The 25,981-nt window shown below is 43.8% G+C and overlaps 1 protein-coding gene across 1 annotated transcript; it reads right to left on the bottom strand.

Annotated features, from left to right (window-relative positions):
• Positions 1–1,411: 1,411 nt before the first annotated feature.
• TRIM42 (tripartite motif containing 42) lies at positions 1,412–25,057 on the bottom strand (the record flags this gene model as incomplete). Its single annotated transcript, XM_081300803.1, has 5 exons — positions 1,412–1,498; positions 11,664–11,888; positions 14,822–15,642; positions 20,516–21,213; positions 24,705–25,057. The coding sequence occupies 5 exons, from the start codon at positions 25,055–25,057 to the stop codon at positions 1,412–1,414; spliced, it is 2,184 nt and encodes a 727-aa protein (XP_081156929.1).
• Positions 25,058–25,981: the final 924 nt, after the last annotated feature.

Below are 25,981 nucleotides of genomic sequence, written 5' to 3'. Positions count from 1 at the left end.
AATCCAGCTCTTGTGGTCCCTGAAGGCAAGTTTACTGTTCTCAAGAGAAGCAAGATCAGGGTTCTGTGGCTTATGAAATGATGGCCCAGTCGTTGTTGGTGCCATGAGGAGGTGTGATCATTATAATGCAGTATTCATACAGTTAAAAATTTTTTTAAGTTTAATTTCATTTTAGCTTATCAGTGGTAAAATCCCCGCTGGCATGTCATTTAATTTGCTTTCCATGCTAATGATGATTCTGAAGCTTTTTACAGAAATGATTATATGGTAATACCAAATCTGATGGTGGATTCAAGCCATCATTTACAGTAATAGGATCATAACAAAGCTCTCTGGGGTGTCCATTCTTGCAATACTGTAATAAAGCCAGCCATTGTGCTGCTTCTCCTTTGCTGTGGGGCACAGAAGGAGTGAGAAAAGAGGGATAACTCTCATTTTCTAGTCCAGAGCCAGGCCTCAGACTCTGGGGTGACAGTCATGGAAAGACACGTTAAAGCTTAATAATTAAGAAGAGAATTCTCACAATGCTGGCTGCTTAATATTGAAATAGATTGCAAGGTGAGGTGATGAGTTCCCCTTCAATCAGTGACTTCCCCATAGCTGGTCGGGCCAGCTTAAGAATGCCCACCCAGGCGTCCCCACCTGTTCTAGTCAGCTTTTCCTGCTGCTCTGCCCCAAAGACCTGCCAAGCACAATTAGAGGAGGAGAAGTTTATCTGGGAGCTTCTGGGTTCAGAGTTCTCAGTCCATAGATGGCTGGCTCCATTGGTGTTGACTGCAGGGGAGGCAGGACGTCATGGCACAAGAGTGTGGTAGAGGAAAGCAACTGGGAATGTGAAGGAAGCAGAGAAAAAGCTCTTCTCATCAAGGACAAAGTATAAACCCACAGCCCCAGTGACTCACCTCCTTCAGCCACATCTTGCCAGCCTTCAGTTACCACCAACTTAATCCTTGTCAGGAGATTTATACACAGATAAGGTTAAACCTCTTAGAACCCAATCGTTCCTCCTCTAAACTTTCTTGCATTGTCTTACACATGAGCTTTTGAAGGGGACACCTAACCAAAATCATAATACCACCATAGATGATGTTCTTTTTGTTACCCAGGGGCTTGGCTCTTGCTGCACACACAGCACCTCCCAGCTGGGGCTCAGGGTTGCCCCCGAGCCGAGGGAGACCAGATGACTTGCTGCCTGTTTTGAAATCTTAGTTTCATCATAATGAACAAACAGCCAGCCATGAGGTCAGGCATGTCCTTTTATTAGCTCTTAGAAGACTTCTGTTGGAAAGCTCAGAGGCACTGGGGACATTCATCCGCCACCTCCTCAAAGAAAATGGTGAGAAAAATACATCTCCACGTGTGATATATATATGTCTCTTCTGTGGCATATCTCGGAGGGTTTCTGCAGGACTCAGAAGCGCTTCTGGAGGGCAGACTGGATGTTCTTCAGCAGGCCCCACTTAGCTCGCATCTTCCCACGCCCATCGGGTGTCACCACCTGCAGGGAGAAGCAGACAACCTAGGCACCAGCTGTGGAGGAACAGCAGCTCCTATGAGCCCAGCCTTACCATGCCAGACACTGCACACACAGCTCTGAAACCCTCAGGTCCTCCTCAAGAGCACATGCTGTCAGCCCCAGTTCAGAGACTAAGAAACCCAGGCTCAGAGGACCAGACAGCTTTCACAGTGTGCTGGGGCCGAGATTCCACAGACCAGGTCCTGCTTCCTTCAAGGCAGCTCACATAAGTGCCTTGAAGGTGGGCATCGGGGCTACACCCTAGGTGGGCTCACCCTAGAGTAGCCCCAGCACCTTCCACCAGCCCCTGGAACTTGCTGATATGTTTAATTTTCTTACCAGACTGAGAGCATCGTGACTGGGGGATGGGAGAAATGACTGTTTTTCAACTCCATAGTCCCAACACTGGTGATGGTAAAGAGATATTTCTTAGAAAAGGGAAACATCTTAGAAAAAGTTGCATTGGGTGTGAGTGCTAAGCAGGACTCTCCTAGAAATCTCCCTGACTCTGCTTAGATGTGGACTCCACGCCTTGTCTTGAAGGTGGTAGTTTCTCCACCTCTCCAGTCTGGCAGCAGTCTCATTCCTTCCTGATCCTCACTCACTGAAGACACATTTAGGGAGTCAGGTTGAGACCCTGGGAGGAAAGATTTCACTAGGTAAAGTGCTCTGCCTGGAATGAGGGCTTGTGGGACAGATAGGGTAGGGTGGGATGTACATGGTGAAGAGGAACGTTTATACTAAGCACAGAGTCTTCATGTACAAAGCTTTTACCTTTCTATATTTGTATACAAAGGAAAAGGGCAAAAATAAATTGGATACCTACTAGCATTATGCTCTCTACTTTTATAAAATTTATTTTTGGTTTTAGAGAAAACAAAGTTTCATGGGAGGTAAAGGTCATGTTATATACACGACATTATCTATGGCTGGGTAAAAATGGAAATAATGCATAAAAATAACTTTGACAAAAGAAAAGTAAGGTAAGATATGCACACAGAACCATCAGGACAATAAGGAAAGGGTCACATGGTATGAGCAGCTAGGATCTGACTCTTATGGAAAAGGAGGATTTGAACTTTTGCCTCATACAATAGTCAAGATAGACAAAGACAGATTGTGTGTGGCATGAGAATAGGACAGGGAGAGCTGAGGTGTGTCTGTGAACAAGGGGACAGAAATTGGAATAAGTCACTGAGATTATACTTGACGTCCCCTCCCTTGTCCCAAATGCATTGGGCTCATATTGCTTTCCAAATGAATCCTACCAAACTTGTAAGATAGAGCTGCTTTAAAAAATAGGAGAAGAGCAAAAGCTTCACAGCTTCTTTAAGTCACTGAAATACTGATTCTAGAATCAGATAAATAATACAAGCAAAAAATTATAAACCCAGTTCACTTATTATTACAGATGTAATAATCTAAATTAAAAGGGAGCTAACTGAAGTAGTTATTGAAGTAGTATATTAAAAATGACACATGATGATCATGTAGGGTCTATTCCATGAATGCAAGTAGAATTTAGCATCAGAAAAATCCTTCATTGAAGGTTAGATTATAGCTTAATGGTGGAATGTATGCTTAGCCTGTACAAGGGCCTAGGTTTAATCTCAGTCAACCACAACAACAAAAATAAAATAAAAAATAAATCAGTCATTTTAATTTATGCTATGAAAAAAGGCCTAAAGGAGAAAAACTGTCTCAAGTAACACACAAAAAATGAATGTTTCACTATGCACATGTTCTCAGAAACTTAGAAGAAAATTTCCTTAACTTATTAAGGTTTACATACCAAAAAATCAAAAATAATAATTCATTGGAGTAACTTAAAGATGAGGAATATGACAAAGAGACCTGCTATCTCTGCTTCCATTTTATGTATGACTTAAGGCACTCACCAAAGCTATTAGGAAAGAAAAAGAAATACAGGTTTAAATATTGTAAGGCAAGAGATAAAAAACATCATAATTTATGGATGATATGATCAAATATTTGGGGAAAAAGAATCAATAGGTTAGATTCTCAGAATGTTAATATAAAATTTTTAAAGATTTCTCAGCAGAATACAACAATTACTAATAGGGCATTATGTAAAATTGTGGATGTTTAACCGACGTGATTCTGCAATCTGCATTTGGGGTAAAATTGGGGGTTCATAACCCACTTCAATCTAATGTATGAAATATGATATGTCAAGAGCTTTGTAATGTTGTGAACAACCAATAAAAAAAAAAGAATGAATTAAAGTAGGGGGCAAGAGGACAAGATATAAGTTTGGAGACTGTTGCAATTATCTAGATAAGAAATGAAGGTATTCTGGACTAGTTCAATGGTAGCAGGAATATAAATGAGAAAATATATAGGACATCTTCAGGACTTGGTGTTGGATATAAGGGAAGAAGAGTACTTCTCTCAGAATTCAGCATGAATAATTCTTTGAATGACAGTACTGCTCACTGATACCAGGAATATAAGGAGAGGAACAATTTTTGATGGCATGGAGCAATAATGAGCTAATTAATTTTAGGCTATTTGAAAGTTATCTTTTCATATATAATTTTTATTGAGATGTAAATTGTATACTGTGCCATTAAATTCATTTTAAAACTATAAAAAAAAGATTTCTCAAATCAAGATTAGTCTACAGACAGCAACAGTCTTAATTCCAAACCAGAAATCCATTAGAAAAATAATGAAATAGAAAACAACATTTATAATATGAACAAAGTTTGTAAACAGTTTTATTTATTTTTATTGGATACATTTAAGGTATGCAGCATGATGTTTTGATATGAATATAGATAGTGAAATATAATTATAAAAATCAAGCAGATTAAAATATGTGTCATCTCATATAATGATTCCTTTTGTGTGATCAGAGCACCTAAACTTTTAGCAAATTTCCAGTATACAATACAACATAGTGAACTATAGTTTTTATGTTGCATGTTAGCTTTCTAAACTATATGGTTTACCCAGGAATACATAGTACTGCTACAGGAAAAAAAAACAAAACCCTAGCAAAGCCCATATAAGATAGTTTGAATAAATGTCCAGATTTTCTTAAAAAATATCAATATTAATTTTCTCCTAATTACTGACTCAGTGTCTTTCTAGTCAAATTCTATCTGGAGTGTTTTTTTAATGGATTAAATTTACTTACTCCAAAACTTCTGTAAAAGAATAGAGCTCTATGATTATCTAAATAGATCATAAAAAAGAAAGAAGGGTAATGGAGATACTTAACTGAGCAGTTCATCAAGACAAGGTACAAAGCTGAAGTTAAAAAACAATAAACAGTGTGGCATTTTTTTTTAGTCAGCTTTTTTTTTTTTTTTTGCTGCTGTGACTAAAAGGATCCAGCCAGAACAGCTATAGAGGAGGTAAAGTTTATTTGGGCACTCATGGTTTCAGAGGTCTTAGTTCAGAGAATGCCGACTCCATTGGTCTGGGCTCCAGGTGAGGCTGAACATCGTGGCGGAAGAGTGTGGCAGAGGGTGATCACAGGGTGATCAGAAAGCAGAGAGAGTCTCCACTCCCCAGATACAAAATATATACCCCATAGCCACGCCTCCAATGAACCACTTCCTCCAGCCACACCCCACCTGCCCCCACTTCCCACTCAGTTAATCCCTTCAGGGATTAATTCACTAACTAGGTCAAGGCTATAACCCTATCACTTCTCCTCCAAACCTTCTTGCATTGTCTCACACGTGAGCTTTTGGGGGATACCTCACATCCAAACCATAACAGGCATTGACATAAGAACAGTCCATAGATGAACAGGACATAATAGAGACTTAAGGGGACTTAATATAAGGTTAAAGTGGCACCTTGGTTGTATACTCACAGAGAAAAGATTGCTTGGTAGGTGATTTTGGGGAAACTGGCTCACCAGATGGAAAAACAAGAACTTTCTACTTAGCATTGCATTCAAAGTTGAAGTCTGTATGGATTAAAGAACTAAATTTGAAATGTGAAACAGCAAATTTAATAAAAGAATATATAGAAGATTACCTTTTGGATCTAAGGGAAAGACTTTTAAAACAAAACTTCAAAAGGTCAAACCATAAGGAAAAAAAATAATTGACTTTGATTATATGAAAGTTGAAGATTTCTGCTGTTTGATGAAGTACGCTATGACCAAAGGAAATAGACAAATGTCAAAAGGGGAGAGTGTATTAGCAATGTCTAAAGCCATTGTCTAGCATATGTAAGGGACATCCTGCAAATCACTTGGAAAAGGAAAATACAGTAGAAAAACTGGCAAGGGATATTCACAGACTATTCACTGAAGAGGGAATCCTGAAAACTTACCTATGAGATGAAATTTAAAACATTAAGGAGATACCACTTTATAACAATTGGGTTAGCAAAAGAGTAGAAAGCTAGATCTCACTGAATGTGGGTGAAGCTTAAGTCATGGGGCCTTATCTGTTCCTCATGGAAGTATTCATGAATGTGGGCAAATTAAATATCCCACTATCTATGACGTGGCAGTTTCACTCATTGAATATTCTGACATGGGCTAAATGGTCCCTCCAAAATTCTTATGTTGAAGTCCTACCCACCCCTCACCCTGTACCTCAGAATGTGACTCTGTTTGGAGATAGGGACTTCAAAGAAGTGATAAGTGAGGTGAATAGAGGGGGCTCTGCTCCTGCCTGACTGATGTGCTTGTAGGAGGAAAAGAGGGTACACAGAGACATGCCAGAGATATGCCTGCTGGACCAGTGAGAAGGCAGCCATCTGTCAGCCAAGGGCAGAGGCCTCAGGAGGAAGCAGCCCTGTTGACACTGTGTGTAAATTTCGGTTTCAGCAACCCAGTCTGAAGCCTGTTGTTATGGGAGCCCTAGGAAATTCATATGATAACTCAGGGATGTTTTTCTGTCCCACGCCACCCTCAAGGTGTCCCAGGTAAGGCTGCTCACTGTAGCATTACTGGTGGTCACCTGGGCGTCCATCCTGGATGAGTAGATGACACACATCAAAAATAAGGGACACATCAATGTTTATAGCAGCTCAATTCACAAATAGCTTAACTATGGAACCAACCTAGATGCCCTTCAACGGATGAATGGATAAAGAAATTGTGGTATATAAACCCATAGAATATTACTCAGCCTTAAGGAATAATGAAATTATAGCATTTGCAGTTCAATCGATGGCTCTAGAGAATATCATGCTAAGTGAAATAAGCCAAACCCCTCAAATGTTTTCCCTGAGAAGTGTATGCTAATCCATAATGAGGGTGGGTGGGTGGGTAAGGAAGGATGAAGGAGCTTTGGATTGTGCAGAGAGGAGGGGAAGGGATGTGGGGATGGGGAAGACTATAGAATGAGACAGACATTATTACCCTATATACATGTATGATTATACTCCCTGGGTGACTATACCTTGTTCAGTCAGAGGAAGGAGAATTTGTACCCCATTTTTGTACAGTGTGTCAAAATGCATTCTACTGTCATGTATAACTAATTAGAACAAATTAAAAGATGGATTCTATTGTCACGTATAACTAATTAGAACAAATTAAAAAATCAGAATAAAAAAAGGGACAAGATGGCCATAAGGACAGGGATGGATCATAAAAACACAGTATTAAGAGAAAAAAAGAGGGAAAGAAACAAAGCAAGATATGCGACACTCTACCTGCTATTTGTGGAAATCAGTAACGCATTAAAACATAATATGCCTCATGCAAGAACACATCAAACAAAAAGATACACATAAAACAACAGATGTCACAAAAAGGAATATGTAAATAAGAAAAGCACCTTGCATAGACCAGTGTTAATGGACCATGAACTGAGGTCTATTATTAATTAAATCCTTTGTGTATGAGATGAAATAAAACTCAGGTCCAGCTTGACTGAGCCTAAGTTATATGCGCTCCAGGGTTCAAATGTCTCTGCAGTTAGGGAGGGACCAGTAAAGTTTGATTGACATGTGTCAGAGGCTCTTTAGAAAACAATAAATTCTAAGGAGACAGGGAGTGCAAAGGATGTAGGTATCATTTCAGACCCACGGTGACCATGTGGGTGGCTGTGGGGTAGTTTTTAGAGTGTGGAATGGTGGTAGTCACTCAGATTGTCCTCCAGCCTCAACCCTTGACAGTGAGCGGCTCAGCCTGGGGAGACAGTCTGCAGCAGGGAAAGAGGAAGAGCTGGAGGGGGAGGCCCGATGGCCAGGAACCCCTGCTCTATGGCCGTGGCTCCAGCAGGAGCAGCAGCACGCAGAGTCCCAAGGACTACCTCCTGAACACCTGACACTGCCTGGTTGACAGACTGAGAAAGGCTTTGAGATGCTGGGTGGGAACAGGGGTGGCTGCATTTCCTGAAGAGCTATAGGGAAAGACCTGGAAAGCACCAATTTGAGACTTTTGTTGGCCTTGAAGTTTTATCTCCAAATCTGGTGTCATCTAGGAACTCAGTTTACAGATTGTGGTAGGCAGAGTAATCTCACAGATGTTCCTGTCCTAATCCTAGAACCTTTGAATACACTATATTAGATGGCAAAGGGGAAGTAAGATTGCTAGGCAGCAGGTCTCCAGGTGTGGAGATCCTCCTGGGCCATCAGGTGGATCAGGTCATTGCAAGGCTTCTTCAGGTGGAAGGTGGAGGTGGAGGAGAGCCATAGGGATGCAGCATGAGAAAGACTCAGACCAATGCTGCTGGCTTTGGAGATGCAGAAAGAGACCATGAGCCAAGGGGTGCAGGTGGCCCCTAGAGACTGGTAAAGGGGAGGAAATGGATTCCTCCTTAGACTCTCCAGGAGGAATGTAGCATTGCTGATGCTTTCATTTACCTGGGGAGACCCGTTTTGGACTTCTATCTTCACAACTGTAAGGTCATATATCATTTGTATATGGCAGCAATAGAAAACCAATACACTGATGGACAGTTTGATTTTGTCATGGGAAGACTTCATGGAAGTTAGCTGAGGCTTGACATGAGCAGGAGCCAGTCAAGTGAGACAGTGTGTTCACAAAAGTGTGAATGGTGGTCAGCAGGTGTGCACAGGACTGGAGGAAGATCTAGAGTGAAACTGAAGCCAAAGAATGCATGACTTCTCTGAGAAGGTGTTTCTCTACCCTTCAAAGTTGACAGTGAGGCTCTTTGATGTTAGAAGCTGTCAGCTGACGACATGGGCAAAGAGGATTGAGTGAGACCAGCATGGTGCCCGTCTCCATGGAATGTGTGACCTACTGTACTTGGGACTTGCACCCAGATACATGAGCCCCAACCTAATGCTCTTTCCCATGCATCTTCTAGCTCTCATATAAATAAAACTTTGGCTTTCCCTGCTGTTGGCTTTGACAACATTCCTCTGGAGTATGTCCCCAGGGGTGAGCCCACCCTGCCCCAGACCTTGTTGCATCTGTTTATGGCATAAGTGGACAAAGGCTCTGGCTTTGGATACAGACTCAGGTTCCAAGTCAGTCCATCCTTGATCTTTTAGGAGGCTGGACGTTTTCCTTTCCTGAGTCTCATTTTCCTCATCTGTAGAATGGAGCAGTAAATCCCTACATGCTAAGTGGTTTGGATGATTGGGGATAATGAGTCTACAGAGTCTGATGCAGAGTTGACCTTTAATTGGGACCTTTAACGAAAGTCTTAAGGTTAATCTTCCCATTGTATGCCCTATACTCCAAAGAAAACCTCTTAAAAAAATCAAAAAGTCTTAGACTATGCAAATCAAATATAAAAGGTGTTATTTTGCTTCTTTTACAAAAGTGCATATGGATGGAAATATTGCATTTTGGATCAGAAATGAGTCTGCTTCCTCTTTGCAGCATTTAAATGAAACCTTTCAGGAATACCTGCATCGTCCTAATGCCAAAGGAAAAATTTTCGATTTTATAGGAAAGAGCTAAAGTCATTACTTTTATGAAGCTTTGTAAATGTCATTCAAACACACCATCTTATTTTCATTTGCTTCTGAAGCCTTTACTTATGCAAATCATGACAAATGTTAAGGAAACCAGTGTTTCCCCCGGAATGCTAATATCACCACCAAGAAGGGAGGAAGATGACTGCCAAAGGGAAAATCTATATTGCAGCTCCTGGAGTCAGATGAAAATGAAGCTTCCAGAAAACCTCATTAATTAGGACTCCACTCATTTAGATATTGTGTTAAAAAGCAAAGGGACTGAAATGCATTTCCTTCTCTTATGGGGGAGGGTAAATTAAATCGCATAAACACAATTTCAGGGGAATGTTATTTCTCGACTGATTATATAAAACATTTAGCTTTCGGGCATCTTATGGTACTTTGTAATTATTAATTTTATTTATCAATTTATTTCTTCACTTTTTAATGTAGACATTCATTCATATATTCATTTGTTTGGCCACATTTTCACTCATGTATTCACTCAATAACCATTAAGAACTGCTAGATGCAAACTGCTGTGGTAAGCATCGTGGGAAATAGAAAGATGGATTAGCTGTGAATTTTGTTCTCAAGGAGTTCGTAGTTTCAGAGGAGCCACAAAGTAACCGCCTCAGAAAGACCCAGAAGGGTGAGATGGCCTATGGAGGACATGCACCTGTCCCTCTGCCCCTCTATTCCTAGCACCTAGAAACGACAGAAGATGCATTTTAAAAAATGTCATGACAGCACCAAATGCTCTTTATGGGCAAGATATTTAGGAGAGATTATTAAAAACTCTGAGAAGACAGAGATATTAAAGGAAAAATCCATAGTGAAGAGGACACAGTGCAAAATGTGGCATCAGTATGGGGCACTCCATGCTCTGAAGAGGGGGGTACCAAGGATAAGGGGGAGCCAACTACCAGGCAGGGCTATGGCCGGGCTGCAGGGGTGGAAGGATCAGGTGGGCTCTCTCATCTCCCTCCTATGCAGGTGTCTGACCTTGGAGTTGGGGTGGATGTGCATGTGGGTGCTGGGCTCCAGAAGCCATGCATGATGCCAGTTGCTACCCAAGAGAGCAAAGCCTGCCTTGCCATACTTCCCGTTTCCCCCATGCCTAGAGGCAGCAACCAATCAGATGCAATTCCTCAAACATCTGACCAAGGAGACAGAGTGGGGCCCGGGAGATGCTGTCTGGCCCTGGACCAAGACTGTCCCAAACCACATTCAAGCAAAATTTAGGGAAGCAGAAATTAAGGGCTAGGCAAAAATGGTACAGATTCAGAGAGAAGCAGAGATAAGTAGGAGGCAGACAGAGGGAGAGGGAAAGAGAATTCAGGGAGGGGATTGATTGATGGCTTTCCAGTCCCCTTGGGAATCAGATCAGAGGTATGTACCGGCAGGGGTCTCATGAGACTTCCTTTTCTATAGCATCAGTTTCCTGTTTGTAAAAGCTGAAATGAATGGACTTGCCCTTTTTCCTTCTAAAGAATTTCTGATTAAGACACAAGCTAAAGTCCAATTCCAAAGAATACCATCATGGCTCTCCAGCAAGATAGCTCTGGGCAGTCTTGATATTTTTTGCCTTGTCTTTCTCCTTTTAATATCAATAAAATTATAAGTGTGTGTCCCCTGAGGATATAAAGAAGAATCAGCTTTGCATCATAAAGCAGATAGTAGCAATCTGGTACTTTTTTTGAGGGTGGGGCCTACTTGACGGGCTTAATGGCTACTCTTAGCTTTCAGATAAACAAAAAATGATTATTTTTAGTATGAATGGTCTTAAAATTTATATGGGACAAACTTATACTAAAAAATTTATCTATGGTTTTGTGAGAAATTCAAATTTAACTGGGTGTCCTGTATTTATATTTGTTCAATTTAGCATTCTATCTTTGCTTAGGGACAGCCCTCCATTTTAATTTTTCTTATACTTCAATTATTTCTTATTTTTCTCACACAACAATTATTCATTTACTAGATATATCCTGAGCACCTTGGAGGCTGGAGTTATGCCTTATTTTCCTTTGAATTTCTGCCTTCTGATGCCAGACCTGGAACAAATGGTTTATGAATAAAGCAGAACTTAGAATTCTCAGCCCCATTTGCAAAGTCTGGGTGAGGCCAGTAGCCCTATTTGCTGCTGTGAGTTACAGATTTCTTGAGCTTAGAGGGAGAATTCTTCTGGGTTCTGTGATCTCATAACCATTCTAACAGAGCCACATCCAGAGGCCATCAAGACAATCTATCCGAGAAACAGTGTGCACAGTACCTTACAGATGTCACTCCACTGTCCAGGACCATTGTCATTGATGGCTCTCACTTTGAACAGATATTCCGTGTTGGGCGTTAGGTTGTGTAGTTCTATATTCTGCTGCATTATGTCCCGAATTTGTCCACAGAGTTCTGTCCGCACATTGTTAGGAGGGGTAGTGACAAGTTCATAGAATTCCATCTCAAAAGAGTCCACGTCTTCTGTTGGGCATGTCCAGTAAACCTATGGGAGAAATGAACATGTCCGTGTGGTGCTAGCTGTACTGGTCCACACCACTCAGCCTTCTTTCCCATAAAGATTTATACTGTTAACGATCTGTGGGGCAGCTAACCCCAGCCCCTGCAGCTGCTGAGGGCTTTGGATTAGACCCTGTGCCACAGTCTTGGATGAGCCTGGCTTGGTGCTTGTGATGGCCTTCAGAAACAGAAGAATGCTACTCTGGGTTTTTACTGTCAGTCAACATGGAGTTGACAATTGTCCTTTAGACACCACTAACAAAAGCAGCTACTATTTACTGAACACCTGCTATGCATCAAATTCCGTGTCAGGCATTACCATCCTTGATTCACATAATCCTCACAACTCCAGGAAGATGGACTGTATTATCCCATTTTATAGACCCAGAATGGATACATTTAGCAAATTTCAGTGGAACCACAGAATCCTTTAAGATAAAGAGCTTAACTATCCCAACCCCTATATTATACCCAAGGAACTATCCAGAGTGGTGAAATGACTTATCCAATAATGGTGAATCCATGATCACATTCAAAACACAAAATATCAACTCCTGGGAAGAGATATATATTAACAAGTCTCAAATTAGCAGATGGTGTCTGGGATTATAGTATCTTATAATAAATGTATTTTCAAAGCAGATATCTAATGCTTAAAATTTTAATGTTATGAGAGAAAGTTTACCATTTTACAGGTATACAAATTTTACAAATGAAGTTATAAAACTTAATAAAAATTAACATACTTTTTTCTGACTATCAAAACAAACATACTTATTGTAACTGGAAAATACAGAAAAAGTAGAAGGGAAAAAAATAAGCTATGCTCATAATCCTGCAATCCAGTTAGTTCACTGTTATATTTTTCTAATATTGGAATACACACAAATATGCAAATACTTTTAATTTAGATTATGTTTTATTGATTCCTTCTTTCTCTCACTTATTGTATTTTATATATTTTTCTTTATCATTAAATATTCAGCAAACCACCACCGTCTTTAAAAACTGCCCCATAAATAATTGACTCCTTCTACAGTTGAACATTTAGGTTGTTTCTAATTTTATACTCTAATAATAAATACTGCAATGAACACGTTTGGACATGAATCTTCATCTGAATTTTTAATAATTTCTTAGAAAGGAATTTCAGGAAATAAAGTTGAGTTTAAAAATCTCCAGGGTTTTTACAAAACATATTAACAATTTACAAGAGCATTTTCTATGCCAGAATCTTAAACATTTGAGAGAGTCGTCAACACAGAGTTTATCTTTTACATGGTGGAGCACCATGATTTACACGTGAGCTCCATCCCACAATTCTAACGGGGATCAGTGAAATTTTTACATCAAATATCACTGTCTGGCAGTAGTGTCCTCTCTTGATTGCCAATGACTTGACTGCTTGTTCTGGGTAGGCCCTCTCCTATGTTCATTCTGGGAGGACTGATAGATGGCATGGGGTGACTATCCCAAGCCCACATAGAGAGCAGTCCCCCAGCCCCTTTTCTTTACAGCATGATCCTGCTAACTCCCAAAGAAGTCTGAGTGGACTTGGAGATGAGACCTACTGCCATCCATGAGCTGATGTCACCCACAGTGTAGGCCTTGCTGATTTAGTGCCATTTGGATATGCAGTTCAGCTGCTAAGTTATATGCACCTCTTGTAGGAAAATCAGGGATGCTTTCTTATAGCATCTGGGAGGACATGTTCTACCTCACACAGAATGGTCATTCTAAGTATCAGTTATAATAGACACCAATCATAGAGGATAACACTTCAGGAGAATGGGAGATAAGTTTGCCTTGTTTCTGACCTTTGTTTTCTTGTTTTTATTTTTTTTTATTATTTTTTATTTTCTAGTTTTCGGCGGACACAACATCTTTGTTGGTATGTGGTGCTGAGGATCGAACCCGGGCCGCACGCATGCCGCTTGAGCCACATCCCCAGCCCTGTTTTCTTGTTTTTAGACCTTCCTAAGTGCAATCTGTAGATAGCAGCATTGGCAACACTTACAAGTTTTTGAGGAGCACAGTTTTAGGCCCCACTGAAAGATAATCTGCATTTTAGCAAGATCTCCAGGAGCAATTAATGTTTGAGAAACACTAGTTTAGACTTTGAGGATACTAATTGTACTTAGGGGTATTCCTAGATTATGGGGACAAAAGATGGGCTCTGCCACATGGAAGCAGGCCATAGGCTGGTGAGGGAGGTAGCCCTGCAGGGACCCTGAAAAAGAGGCTACATGTTTTCTTTTTTTGCCTCTTTGAATTTTAATAAAGTATTTCATAAGCAATTCACATTAGGATCAGCTGGATTGAATATTTGTCCATGTCAGGTCAGGAAGGTCAAAGGGGAGTCATGTCTCCTGAGGTCGGGTCATGGAAGTTGTGGAGAACCATGAAAGACCCCACTCTCCACCTTTCTCCTCAATAAACAAAAAGTATCTCAGGAGATATGAGTTTTAATTCTGTTGGGGGTGATGCTCCAGTTGTTCCAAATCATGATGAGTCTGGCTATTTTCTTTGGGGAAGGTAGCAATTTGGAAGAATCCAGGGTAGACAGGTAATGGAACCTGGGTTTCTGACTTGTTTCTGCACCTTTACTTTGGGAAATGTTTCACTCTTCAAGCAGTCTCTTCAAACTCCTTTGGACCCAACTTGGGATCTCTTTCAATATAGGGGCCATCTTTACAGGGGGAGTGGGGCTTTCCAATGCATTTGTGACTATGAGCTAAATACATGGTTTGGTTTAAACCAACCTTGGAAGATTTCAGGAACTTCCTATTTTTGAATGGGCTGGCCACACAGCCCAGAGAAGCAGAGAGGGTTGACCAGATCCTAGAGGTCAGATTGGTATGGACACCCTTTCCCAACTACCCACTTTCCTCCTGTGCCCTATCCCTCCCCATTTCTTACCTTGGCAGCTCTTGGATACACCAGGGTCTGGTAGATAATGATGGGGCCTGGGGTCTTCACAGAGGCGTCATTGAACGGGTACCAGTTGTGGAAGCTGCTGCTGTTCTGAGGGGGCTGGTTGTCGGCCGTGGCACTCCAGTAAGTGTAGAGGCCATCTGTGGTTTTGGCAGGAGCAGCAGACTGGGCTCTCCCACAGACCTCAGGACCCCCCTTGGCCTTCTCTGAAGCAGTGTTGAAGGACAGTAAGGAGGAGCTTCGCTGGTATATCTGCTGGTTGCCGAAGCTATGGGTACTAAATGTGACCTTCCTGGCAATCATCATTTCAGAGTGCACGGGGTAAGGGGAGGGCAGAGAATCGCCCGAGGAGCATACCTTCTTGGGTCCTGTGGGGAAGAGCTGGTGCATGGCGCTGGAGAGCTCAGCGAAGTCCAAGGGCATGCAGTGTAAGGAGTGCAGCCGTAGATGGGGGTCAGGCCTGAAGGTGCTCTGGATGCCATCCTCGATCTGGTCCACCAGGATCTTGGCCGACTGCAGGAAGGCCACCTGGCCTGTCTCCTTGAGGGCCTCCTTGGAGTAGGCTATGAGGCCATCCATTTCGTTCACTTTCATGGTTGTGACGTACACATATTTCTCAATCTCCTTCTGCCTGGACACTTCTAGATTCTCTATCTGCTCCATGATGTTCTTCTCCTTTTCGTGAAGAATGCTGCGCAGCTTAAGAAACCCATTTCTGATCTCTTTCCGCTTTGCCTCCTTGTCAGATTTAAAACTGTTTTTTAAAATGTTGAACTCCATGAGGTCATTATCAATTTCATATCGGACTGCAAAACAACCAAATTAGTTTCTGTTAAAATGTCCCTCTCCCCATGGACTGGGGCTGGAGCTCAGCGGCAGAGCGCTTGCCTAGTATGTATGAGGCCCTGGGCTCCATCCTCAGCACCACATAAAAATAAATAAAATAAAGGCATCTACAACTACAAAAATAAAATAAAATAAAATAAAAAAGCTCCTCTCCCCAGATGGCACAGCCACAGCAGGCTGCAGCAAACACCCTGGGCTTCAAGGACTGAGGGAGCGAGAAGGGAGTCACTTGTGGCTGGGCTGAAACAGGAGCTTCTCTTCTTGAAAATTCAAGAAGGAAAGCTCCCTCCTTCTGGCCTCCTCCTCTAGTTCTTCCCTCAAGCACAACCACCCTCTCCGGGCACCTTCTCTGGTCAAGGTGATCCCTGTGACCTTGAAGCTGAGGTTATAAGCTCAAGGCCACCCCCCATATTAGTTTCCACCAGATTCCACTTGGTTGCAGGTTGGACTGGAGATGAGGTGAAGGCACAAAGTTACTGGGCCTTCTCTTTCCCTGCAGGAAATCTAAGCTTTTGCAGTGGCAGGAGATTAAAGTTCTGATGACTGCTTGGTATTATTATTTTTTCATCTATTTAGGTGCATTATAATTATACATACTGGTGGGATTTGTTATCTGATGACTATTTGTAAATGCTGCCTAGTCTCATTCACCAGGAATCCAAACCAAACAACAGCAGGAAATTAACCACAGTTTTCCTCCATGGAGACAGCTAGCTTTCTTATACACTCTTTTTGAGATTCAGCTATGTTCCCTTTCTTGCCTTTTCCCCATTCGTTTTCAAGACAGGGTCTATTGTCACACTTGAAGGAGAACAAATTCACCCTGGACCTTCTTATGTGGCATTTGGATCTTATGTTCACCTAGTTATTCAGTCAACAGACATTAGGAGCCCTGCTATGTGCTGTCTTTCTAGGCACGAGGGATACAGGTGTGAATAGGAGAGGGCACCTCTCTTCATACACCTGACGGTACTGCGATAGGAGGATGCATGGGAGAGTGAGCATGAGGCCCATCTCCAACCTTTGAGATGAAAATATTTGTTGACTTTAGAAGGTTGTAGGCATAGGGGTCTCTATGATAGGTAAGATTCTCCACATAGAAGGCCACTGCTACATGGAATGGGTATATAATCCTCATCAAATTTTATTTAATAGTGAGGATTACTGGATTTATTTTGCTTGGCTCTTAACATCATCCTTGGTCCACAGGAAGCTGGGCTTCTGTGAATAGTGGCCATTGTAACAATGGTGTGCATTGGAGTAACAGAAAACATAGGGTTCCACTGGAACATGAGAACAGGGACCACAGTTGCCACCATGAGCAGTAAGGGAGAGGTGGTCAAAAGCGCTTGTAATACCTTTGTAATACCTCTGGGGCAAATGTCAGCAATGTCACTTTCTGGCCTATTCCCCAAAGCCCCCATCTCTGCCCACCTTCTCCCTTACATGAGGCCATGCAGATTAGGCTGAAGGGAAAATCCTGGGGTCTAATTTCATCAGGGGCTTCAAAGTGCTGCTTGAACTCCCCAAATGCAAGCCTACTGTGACTTGTGGTACCTGAAATTCTATGTTATGCATTATTTTCTTTCACTAGTCAATAGCAAACCTTTGCTAATGATACTTGGGTAGGAAATTCCTGGCTTTGTTGGGAATTAGTTAAGTTGATTAGAGCAAAGTCTGGAGGGAGTATAAAAATGTCTTAAATGAGCAAGAAGAGGCAGCACCAGGAGAGAAGAACAGAAAGACAGGGTTTGTTGTCACACTTGAAGAAGAACAAATTCATCCTTCATATAGACCCCATATAGAACAAATTCATCTATCAATAGATCCCATATAGACCCAAACCTTACAAATATGATGGCTTAGCAAGAGCTGGAATTAGAGAAAAGGCAAATCAAGGTCTTTTTCAGGCAACACACTGAAAACTAACTACTATTTATTAAATATTTATTATGGACCAGATCCATGTATTATCATATATTATACATATTATGGAGCAGATCCATATATTATCATATATTACATGGATCTTCCTATACAGTAAGATATTATTCCCATTTATAGATGAGGAAACTAAGGTTCAGAGGGGTTAAGTGACTGCCCAGAGTCATGTGGCAAGTAAATAGGAGAAACTGGATCCTGTCCTGAATTCTACTTTTTTGGTCCCAAAGACTATGTTTTTTTTTTTTGTGTGTGTGTGTGTGTGTGTGGTGGGGTGGTAATCAGAGATTGAACCCATCAGCGCTCAACAACTGAGCCACATGCCCAGCCATTTTTTTAAACATTTTATTTAGAGACAGGGTCTTGCTAAGTTTCTTAGGGCTTTGTTAAGTTGCTGAGGCTGGCTTTGAACTCCCAATCCTCCTGCCTCAGCCTCCTGAGTTGGGATTACAGATGTGCACCATCACACCTGGCTATGTTCTTAATTGCACCTGTTGTCAGCTTCCTCTGAGCACCAGAATCACTCTGGGGGCTTTAAAAACACTGTACTCTCACCTCACTTGCTGAAATTCTGAATCAATTGGCCTAAGTTGGGGCCCAAAATCCTGTTTAGGCAGTTTCCAGTTAGATTTGGAATCTATTCCAGGGAATCTCCTGGGCTCTTGCTTTAAATACAGATTTTGATACAATAGGCCTGGGTTTGAGCTGGGATCTTGCATTACTAACAAGCCTGGGTGATGCCCGTGTTGCTGGTCCCCACACTTTGAGTAGCAAGGAACTAAATTTTTGAGCTCCCTCAATGCAGTAGTTCTCAATCTCAAATGCATATTACAACACAATGGGGAGCTTTAAAATTATCCTTGTTGCTCAGCCTATTGGGATGGATAAGGGCACAAGTTGTTAGTGAAACTCCTGAACTGGATCTTCTCTGTAGGGCCCAGATTTTTTTTTTTTAACAAATGTGCTCAAGTCACCTGCTTTTGAATAACCTGGAGATATGTTTTAAAAAAATGCAGATTTATGGTACTCCCTATATGTGAGCCCAATGGTCAAGAACAAGTTCAAACTCTGATTCCAAAACGTTACTTTTGTTCCTTCAGCATTGATGAACAGATTAAATTATTTACCCATATCTGATATCTAATTTACCTATTAGCCCTGCCACCTTCTCAGTTTCTGGGCTTCCTTGAATTTGTGCTGGTATTGTCCCTCAACCTTGAATTGAACTTGGCTGTCTGACTTTCAGGTGTTCTAGATTCCAAGAAAACTATCCTAGTGTTGACTGTCCTGTTAAGGACCCAGGTTACCTACAGCTGCATGGGAGCCACAGAGACTGTAGGCAGAAGTTCCTTCCCCATATTGAGACCCCAAAGAATCTGGTCAAGTCCTGGTTTGGGCAGGCAATGAGTCCCACCTCAAGAAAACCTTTTAGGAGCCAACCATTTTCTGAGCAATGGGCCTCCTGCAGGCTTTCTTTAACATAAGACTCTCCTGTTGGAGGTTCCCAAGCTGAAGAGGGTGTCAGTTATGCTCCCAGTGTGTGTCATTTGAGAAAATCATGTCACTCCTGAACTATCCAGGCTGCTGAGAGATCCTGGGCGACAAGAACAGGAACAAAATCTGTCTCCAACTCTCCTTAATACCTAGTGGGACCTTTCTGTGTGCTCAGAGCAAATCCACCCCCTCCCTTGTGTTTGGGCATGTTGTTGCAGTGGACAGCAAAGTACATGGCAAAGGGAAGGGGCTGGCCTGATCTGGTGCCCCTGGTCACTGCCAGTAGGCCACTCCTTAAGGAAACAGACCACAGAAGTTAGGTTAGATTTTAGATCATGGCCACTGTTCAACACAGAGTAGGTTGTCAAATGAGTGCTGTGGCATTAATGTGGATAATGGAGTCAGATCTATGGGGTCTGCCTCTTATTAGCTGCCTCGTATCGATTATTTCCTTGAAGCACAGTTGTCTTATCAATGGAGAGGATTTTGATGCCCTGTATTGTTGGATGATTGAGATGGGACATGACATGTTCCCAAGGCTTACGCACATCTGCCTTCTGTTCCTGGAGGAAAAGAGGATGCCCAGATTCCTCATACCTAACCAGATGGAGATATAGCCAGAAATTATGGGGCACTTTACAGGACTTTATGAACTATTATTGTACTTGTTTCCATGATAGAAGCCAAGGTCAGTTTTCCTTATAGAGACCACAACTAAATTCTATTAGCCAATATAAACAACTATGAACAGCCATACTCAGAAAAGACAAGGCATTGACTAGAATGTTCTTGGCTATTTTTGAGTTTCCCCATTATTATGTCTTAGTTATCAGTTCATTTACTTTGCTGTCTGCAACTCTGGGGAAAAGTTCATGGGAGGAGGAGAATTTTAAAATTGAACTGATTCACAGCATTAGCTTATTTATTTCCCTTTTGCAGACTAAGGGGAGGAGGGATAGAAATCCAAGTTCACTGACAAAACACCTTGAAAAGGGTCGCAGAGCTTCAGGACACTATATGATCATACTCTTCATTTTTTTTGGGAAAATGAGGCCAAAAGGACATAAAGATCATAACCAAGATTACAGAATTGTTATGCCCTATGCCAGGTAGATTTTTTTTTTTTGGTATGCTTATAAAAAAGCATATTTAATCCTCACAGCAACCCAGTGAGGGAATTACTAGGCTAATCCCATTTTATAGATGAGGAAACCGAGCCGCAGTGAGGCTGTGGCTGGTGGAAGCTGTCAGGTGTCGACACCCGGACTTGCTGGGAGCTTGGGTTTCCCAGGTCTGGATCCCTCCACCAGGTGGAGACCAGGCTCTCTCTAACGGATGGCCCCAAGCCACCTTCCCATCAGGCCCTGAATTAGGAGGGGGTGAGAAGTGAAGCAAGACCTGCTTTGAACTTGGCGATGGCACTGAAGAGGGCGGCGGCCCTTTCGGAGCAGGCGTCTATGAGGCTGATGGTGTCGTGGCCGTTGTGGAAAGCGATCTTGCAGAAGGTGCAGAGCAGCTCATTGTCGTTGCGGCAGTACTCGTTGATGCGGCTGGACGGGTGGTGGATGCAGATCTTCTCGTCCTGGTCCTCAGGGCTGGTGTCCACGAAGACGTGGTCCTGCATGGCCACGTCGGCGTGGAAGGCCTTGAGACAGTCGTTGCATAAGTTGAGGCGGCAGGTGGTGCAGCGCTTGTAGGCGATGCGGCGCCTGCGGCATACCTGGCAGTTGATGGGTCCCGAAGAGCGGTCAAAGCGCCACCGGAGGTAGCCACGCTCCTGCATGTAGCGCTTGGTGAGGCGCCCGCGCAGGTAGTTCTCGGGCAGCTGCATCTTGTGGCTGTAGGGCATGCAGTGCGAGCGGTTGCACACCGGGCAGATGAGGATGAAGAAGTTCTCGGTGACCTCGGCGTGTTTCTGCAGGTGCCGCAGGCACTTCTCGCACAGGCTGTGGTTGCAGGGCAGCATGAACGAGTGCAGGCGCAGCCGGTTGCACATGGGGCAGGTGAGGTGATTCACCAGGTGACTGCTAGCTGGTAATGACTTCACCTCATCCAACTGTGGGTCGCTGCTCCCCACCCGCAGGGCAGTCTTGGACCTGAAAGGAGACACACAGGGCTTCAGGAGACAGGCTCAAGAGCTGGCTCCATTTCTCAACCTCTGCCAGTTCTGTTGCTGGGCAGCAGCTGAGGGGGATAGGGAGGACATGGGCTCCTGCAGGAAGCCTGGTTTCCAAGCCTGCCTCCACCCCTTTTGTCTGGGTGACCTCAGGCAAGAAAGTAACCTCTCCCTGTCTGTTACTTCATGAAGTTGGTACCCAGGCCACTGAGTTTCTTGAGAGGATTAAATTTGAATTTAACACCTGTAAGGACCTAGAGCAGTCCTCGTAGGACTGTAGCACTCCAATTACTTGCGGTTGTTTTTTGAGCAAGGAAAAAGCAGGACACTGGCCTGGCACTGACAGGTAGGCCTTGGCGTTCTGCTGGACATTGGTACTATCCCAGAACACCAGCATCAGACAGGGCCCATGTGTGACTGTGAGAGATTAGGGCAGAAGCAAGACCACTTCCTCAGGCTGGAACTCAGACAAGAACAGTGTCCAAACCACAAAAATGACCCAGCATCCTCTTATCAGAATTAATGGGAATGAGTGCTGCTTTTTTCCCCCTCAATTGCAGCTCTAGGCTCACTCTGTTCTTCCCACCTTCTAGATAAGATTTATTAAGATAACCAATAGAAAAATTACCTCCATATCCTAAGAAGAGTCCAAATCCCATTATAACTTACTGATGCTTTCTTACCTAGATAACGCACACTGGCCCAGGAGATGTGTTCTCACCTGTTGCAATGAGTCAGTAAAGCCCATCTTGCCAGTTACAGGTGTACACTTATGCTCTGTCTGGGGGGTACTGACATTGTCACTATTATTGTATGTAGGATGGGACACGGGAGGGTGACGAAGTGTCCTTCTCATGACACCAGGAGGTCAATACCTGGTCTGACTCTGGAGGATAGAGGGTGCCACTTCAGAGCTGCACATTTGACAAGGGTTTCTGAATATCTCATCCTCTGTTTCCTTCTCTATAATTGAAGCCCACAATGCTACTTCCTTCATGAGGTTGTCAGGAAGTCTAAAAGAGGGAATCTATATGAGGTGCTTAAGTACTGGCAGATAGTAAGCCTCTACAGTGACTCCCCTCTGCGACCACCCCCTAATGTACACAGTAGAGAAGGAACTAGAGGTCAGGTCCAGGAAAGCACGCGTGTCTACCGTTGTGCGTGTAAAGTTCTTTGTCTAACATCTCAAGTTCATATATTTAATTATAAGAACTACAAAAGGAGGGATAACGTCCTTGTAAATTCAAGTGCACAGGCTTAAGTTACAGTCAGAGCAAAAGCAGTTTATGAAAATAAGTGATTTGGCTATGGGAATGGAGGTGGGGACAGCGACACCCTTTCTGGCTGTCCCTGTCTTTTCTCTGTTCACAGAATGTTTGGTCTGGACCCTAGGGCTGGGCTTCCTTTGCTCTTACCCTCTCACCTTCTCTGCGCCTCTGTCTTCCCTGGGTTAGGGGCCTGTGTCTGGGAGCCCAGGCAGTCAGAGCATTTGCCAAGCAGCCTGGAGAGACTGAGAGCCGCTCACTTCCGCAGGCTCGGGCACCTGGAGCTTCATCCCTGAGCACTGGGAGGCTGGGTCCAGCCTAGGGGCCCACTGTCCTCAGTTCTTTTTCCTCTCTGCCCTGCAGCCTCCTGTGTGGGCCCCTAAGGACAGGCCAGTCATACATGGGGGAGCAGATGGCCTTCTTCACTTAATAAAAACATAGGACTCTGAGAAGCGGGGTAGGACGCACAGGGGAACTGTGTTAAGAAGTCAGAAAGAGGGAGGGAGGGAAGAAGGGAAGGGTTGTGAGAGGAAAGAGTGTGTCCAGGCTAGGGGACAGGTGTCAGTGGCCCAGAGAGCTGCAGCAGAGATGGAAAAGGAAGGGAGAAAGAGAGGCCAGGGGGAGAGGAAATCAGAATAAGGTGGGATGGCCAGCTGAGCAGGCGTCAGAAGCTGGGAGAGGAGCCTTGGGAGATGGAACACAAGCGCCCCAGGCCCCCGGCACCTGATAGCCTCTTGCCCACCCTCCCAAAGATTCAGGTGTGGAATGGGCATTCAGGGACCATGCTTCCATGTCAAAATAAATTCCCAAGCCCAGCATCCTGACTTCTTGCTGAACCCTCCTGCCTCTGCTCTCTGCATAGATCCCCTGCCTCTCCCCAACCCAGGCCAGTTCTCTTTGCACCTGGTTCTCTCTGTCTCACCTGGCTGGCAAGTCTCCCAGCGTCCTCCTTGCCCCCTCCAGGCCATTGTGCACCTTGAAATTACCTGAAGAGCATTTGCCAAGCAGGCTATGTTGCTTTGGATGCCCGAGTCACATCCCAGATTAATACAATCAGAATATTTAGGGTGGGGACCAGGCATGGATAGTTTTTAAAGATCCCCAGGTGATTTCAATCAATTTACAGCAAAATTTGGGAGCTACTGATGCCTAAGGCACCTTCCCAAAGCACCAATTCCATTCCTCTCCAGTTGAAATGGTATCAGGGACTCTCCAAGGCTGGGCAGTTGAGAGAAGACAGGAGCATGCACATTACTGTCCACACTTAGAATTCCTGGATTGCATGCAGAATCCCTAGATTCTCTATTCATGCAAATATCATGAGAAGGCCCTGGTGAAGAGTAACATTTATTGAGCATCTACTAAGTGCTGAAATGCATAACGAATCATATTCTTCCCCCAGACTCACAAAAGCTTTGCACACAGAATATTGCTTTTCCAGCCTTGAAAGCCTTAGAATCTGCCTCCCAGTGTTCTGTCCCTCCCAATCGTGATACCTTACAGTGCTGAACTATGAACTTGCCTCCTTGAAGAAAGCCATATGGAAGCATCTGAGATTCTTATCTAGGTTCCTGGGGTCAAAAGTGGCCCATGGAAGTTCTTACTTTTCCAATATATGTTGCAAATATCAAAAGTGCATAAAAGGAAGAGGAACAGCAATTCATACTTGACTGTCACATAAGAGACTACAAAGCACATACATTAGTCTTCCTACCACTACATCATGACAGGTGTCACTGTCTCCATTTTGCTGAATAGCACTTTAAAGTTCGCGAGTAGGCTCTGGGTTCAAGTCCCGACTCTGCATCCTACTAGCTGTGTGATCCCAGGCAACTCCACCTCTCTGAGGTTCCCTTTCATCAGGATTCAAAGGCACAGGGGAGGGTTAGGGGGGTCACACAGGCAGTGGCTGGTGAGTTGCTCACACACTCAGCCTTAGCTATGAGGATTCTGTACAGTAGAGGGAGTGGGACTCAGAGGGCCAGCACCCATTTGCATGGTTAACAGAGCTTGGATTTGGATCTCAGTGTCACTTGGTTAGTGGCTGTGTAGGATACACGGATTGGCTACAGAATTCTTGCTCCTCTCTTTCCAGACAGAGAAATGGACTCAGGGAGACACTGGCCTGTCCTGGGTGTCCCTCCACTGGTGTGAGGTCCCCAGTTTTCCTGAGCCAGTGGGAACCCACATGGGTGCCAGCACTTACGAGGTGCGGATGCTCTTGAGGCGACCTTTGTGGAAAGTGACGGTGGCATTACGGCAGCAGCGGCTCTCATAATAGTAGCACTTGATGTTGCCGGTGGCCGTGCAGCAGCACTTACAGTTGGGGTCATTGGCCCAGGAGCAGCAGCACCAGTGGCAGTTGGGGTTCTCAGCGCAGGTGCAGTGGCAGAACTGGCAGTTCCGCTCGTCCTTGTAGGGGCAGGGGAAGCAGGTGCAGTTCCGCTCCGAGGTGAAGATGAACTTGCAGCACAGGCAGGAGCACAGCCGGGGACAACACCTCTGCCATGTGCAACACGGGGAGCAAACGCACATAGCGGTGTCTATGATTTCCGCCATGCTGGCCACCGGGTCCCCAGGGACCCTGACACCTCCTCTACCAGAATCCTGCTGTCCGTTCTATGATGCAAGGTCCCTGGTCCTCTCGTGAGGTAGTCAATTTGGGGGCTGTGAGAAGCTGGCTATTGATGGGACCTTCACAGGTGGTGTCCCTACAGGAAGCTCATGGGCTGGCATCCACATCTAGCAGCTGGGGGCATTTGCTTATGTCACAATCCCTGCTCCCCACCATATCTCACCATGCAGGGCAGGGAGCAGGGACACTGGGGGAGGGTGGCAGGTGGGTTGACGGACACTTCGTGCTTCCCCTGGACCAGCTCCAGAGCATGGTGATGCAATAAGCATCCCGGAGGCTTAGCTGTCACTTGTCACCTTTCAGGTTACGGGCAGATTTTAGAAGCTGTTTCTCCTTGCTCGGTGCTTTTCCTGTTTCAGGTATGTCTTCTTTAGTGGCGAGGCCAGGGTATCATGACTTGGAAAAGCAGATTGACATGATTTTCCTCTTCTTGGGCATTTTCTCCTTTAATAGAAGTCTATTTGAAAAGCAAAACACAGTGTTTGCAATTAATAGCAAGTCATATTTAAAGAGACATCACCATTTGGGGAAAGACTGAAAAGACCAATAGATACAGATTCCTTTGGGCACCTCTTCCAGGAGTCATTGATCTTGTCAGTTGCCACACAGCCACTGCTCATTTTCATGAGGCGACATTCAGAAGACACTCAGGATATTTCTTGTTTTTTTTTTTCCAGCTTTTTGGGGGTTTGGCTAAGGCACAGGCTGCCCCCACTCCATCCCAATGTGTTCCTTTTCTCAAAAGGCTAGAAATGTACATAGAATCATTAACTGGGTTGGCAGTAGCTACGTGGAACCCTAGAATAAGAGCTTATATTTTAGGGGAGAATTTTACTTTCCTTTTTAAG

This window comes from Spermophilus citellus (assembly GCF_964194105.1).
Source record: "Spermophilus citellus genome assembly, chromosome: 7".
Classification (NCBI taxonomy): Eukaryota; Metazoa; Chordata; class Mammalia; order Rodentia; family Sciuridae; genus Spermophilus; species Spermophilus citellus.
This window is presented reverse-complemented; position numbering and strand designations above follow the sequence as displayed.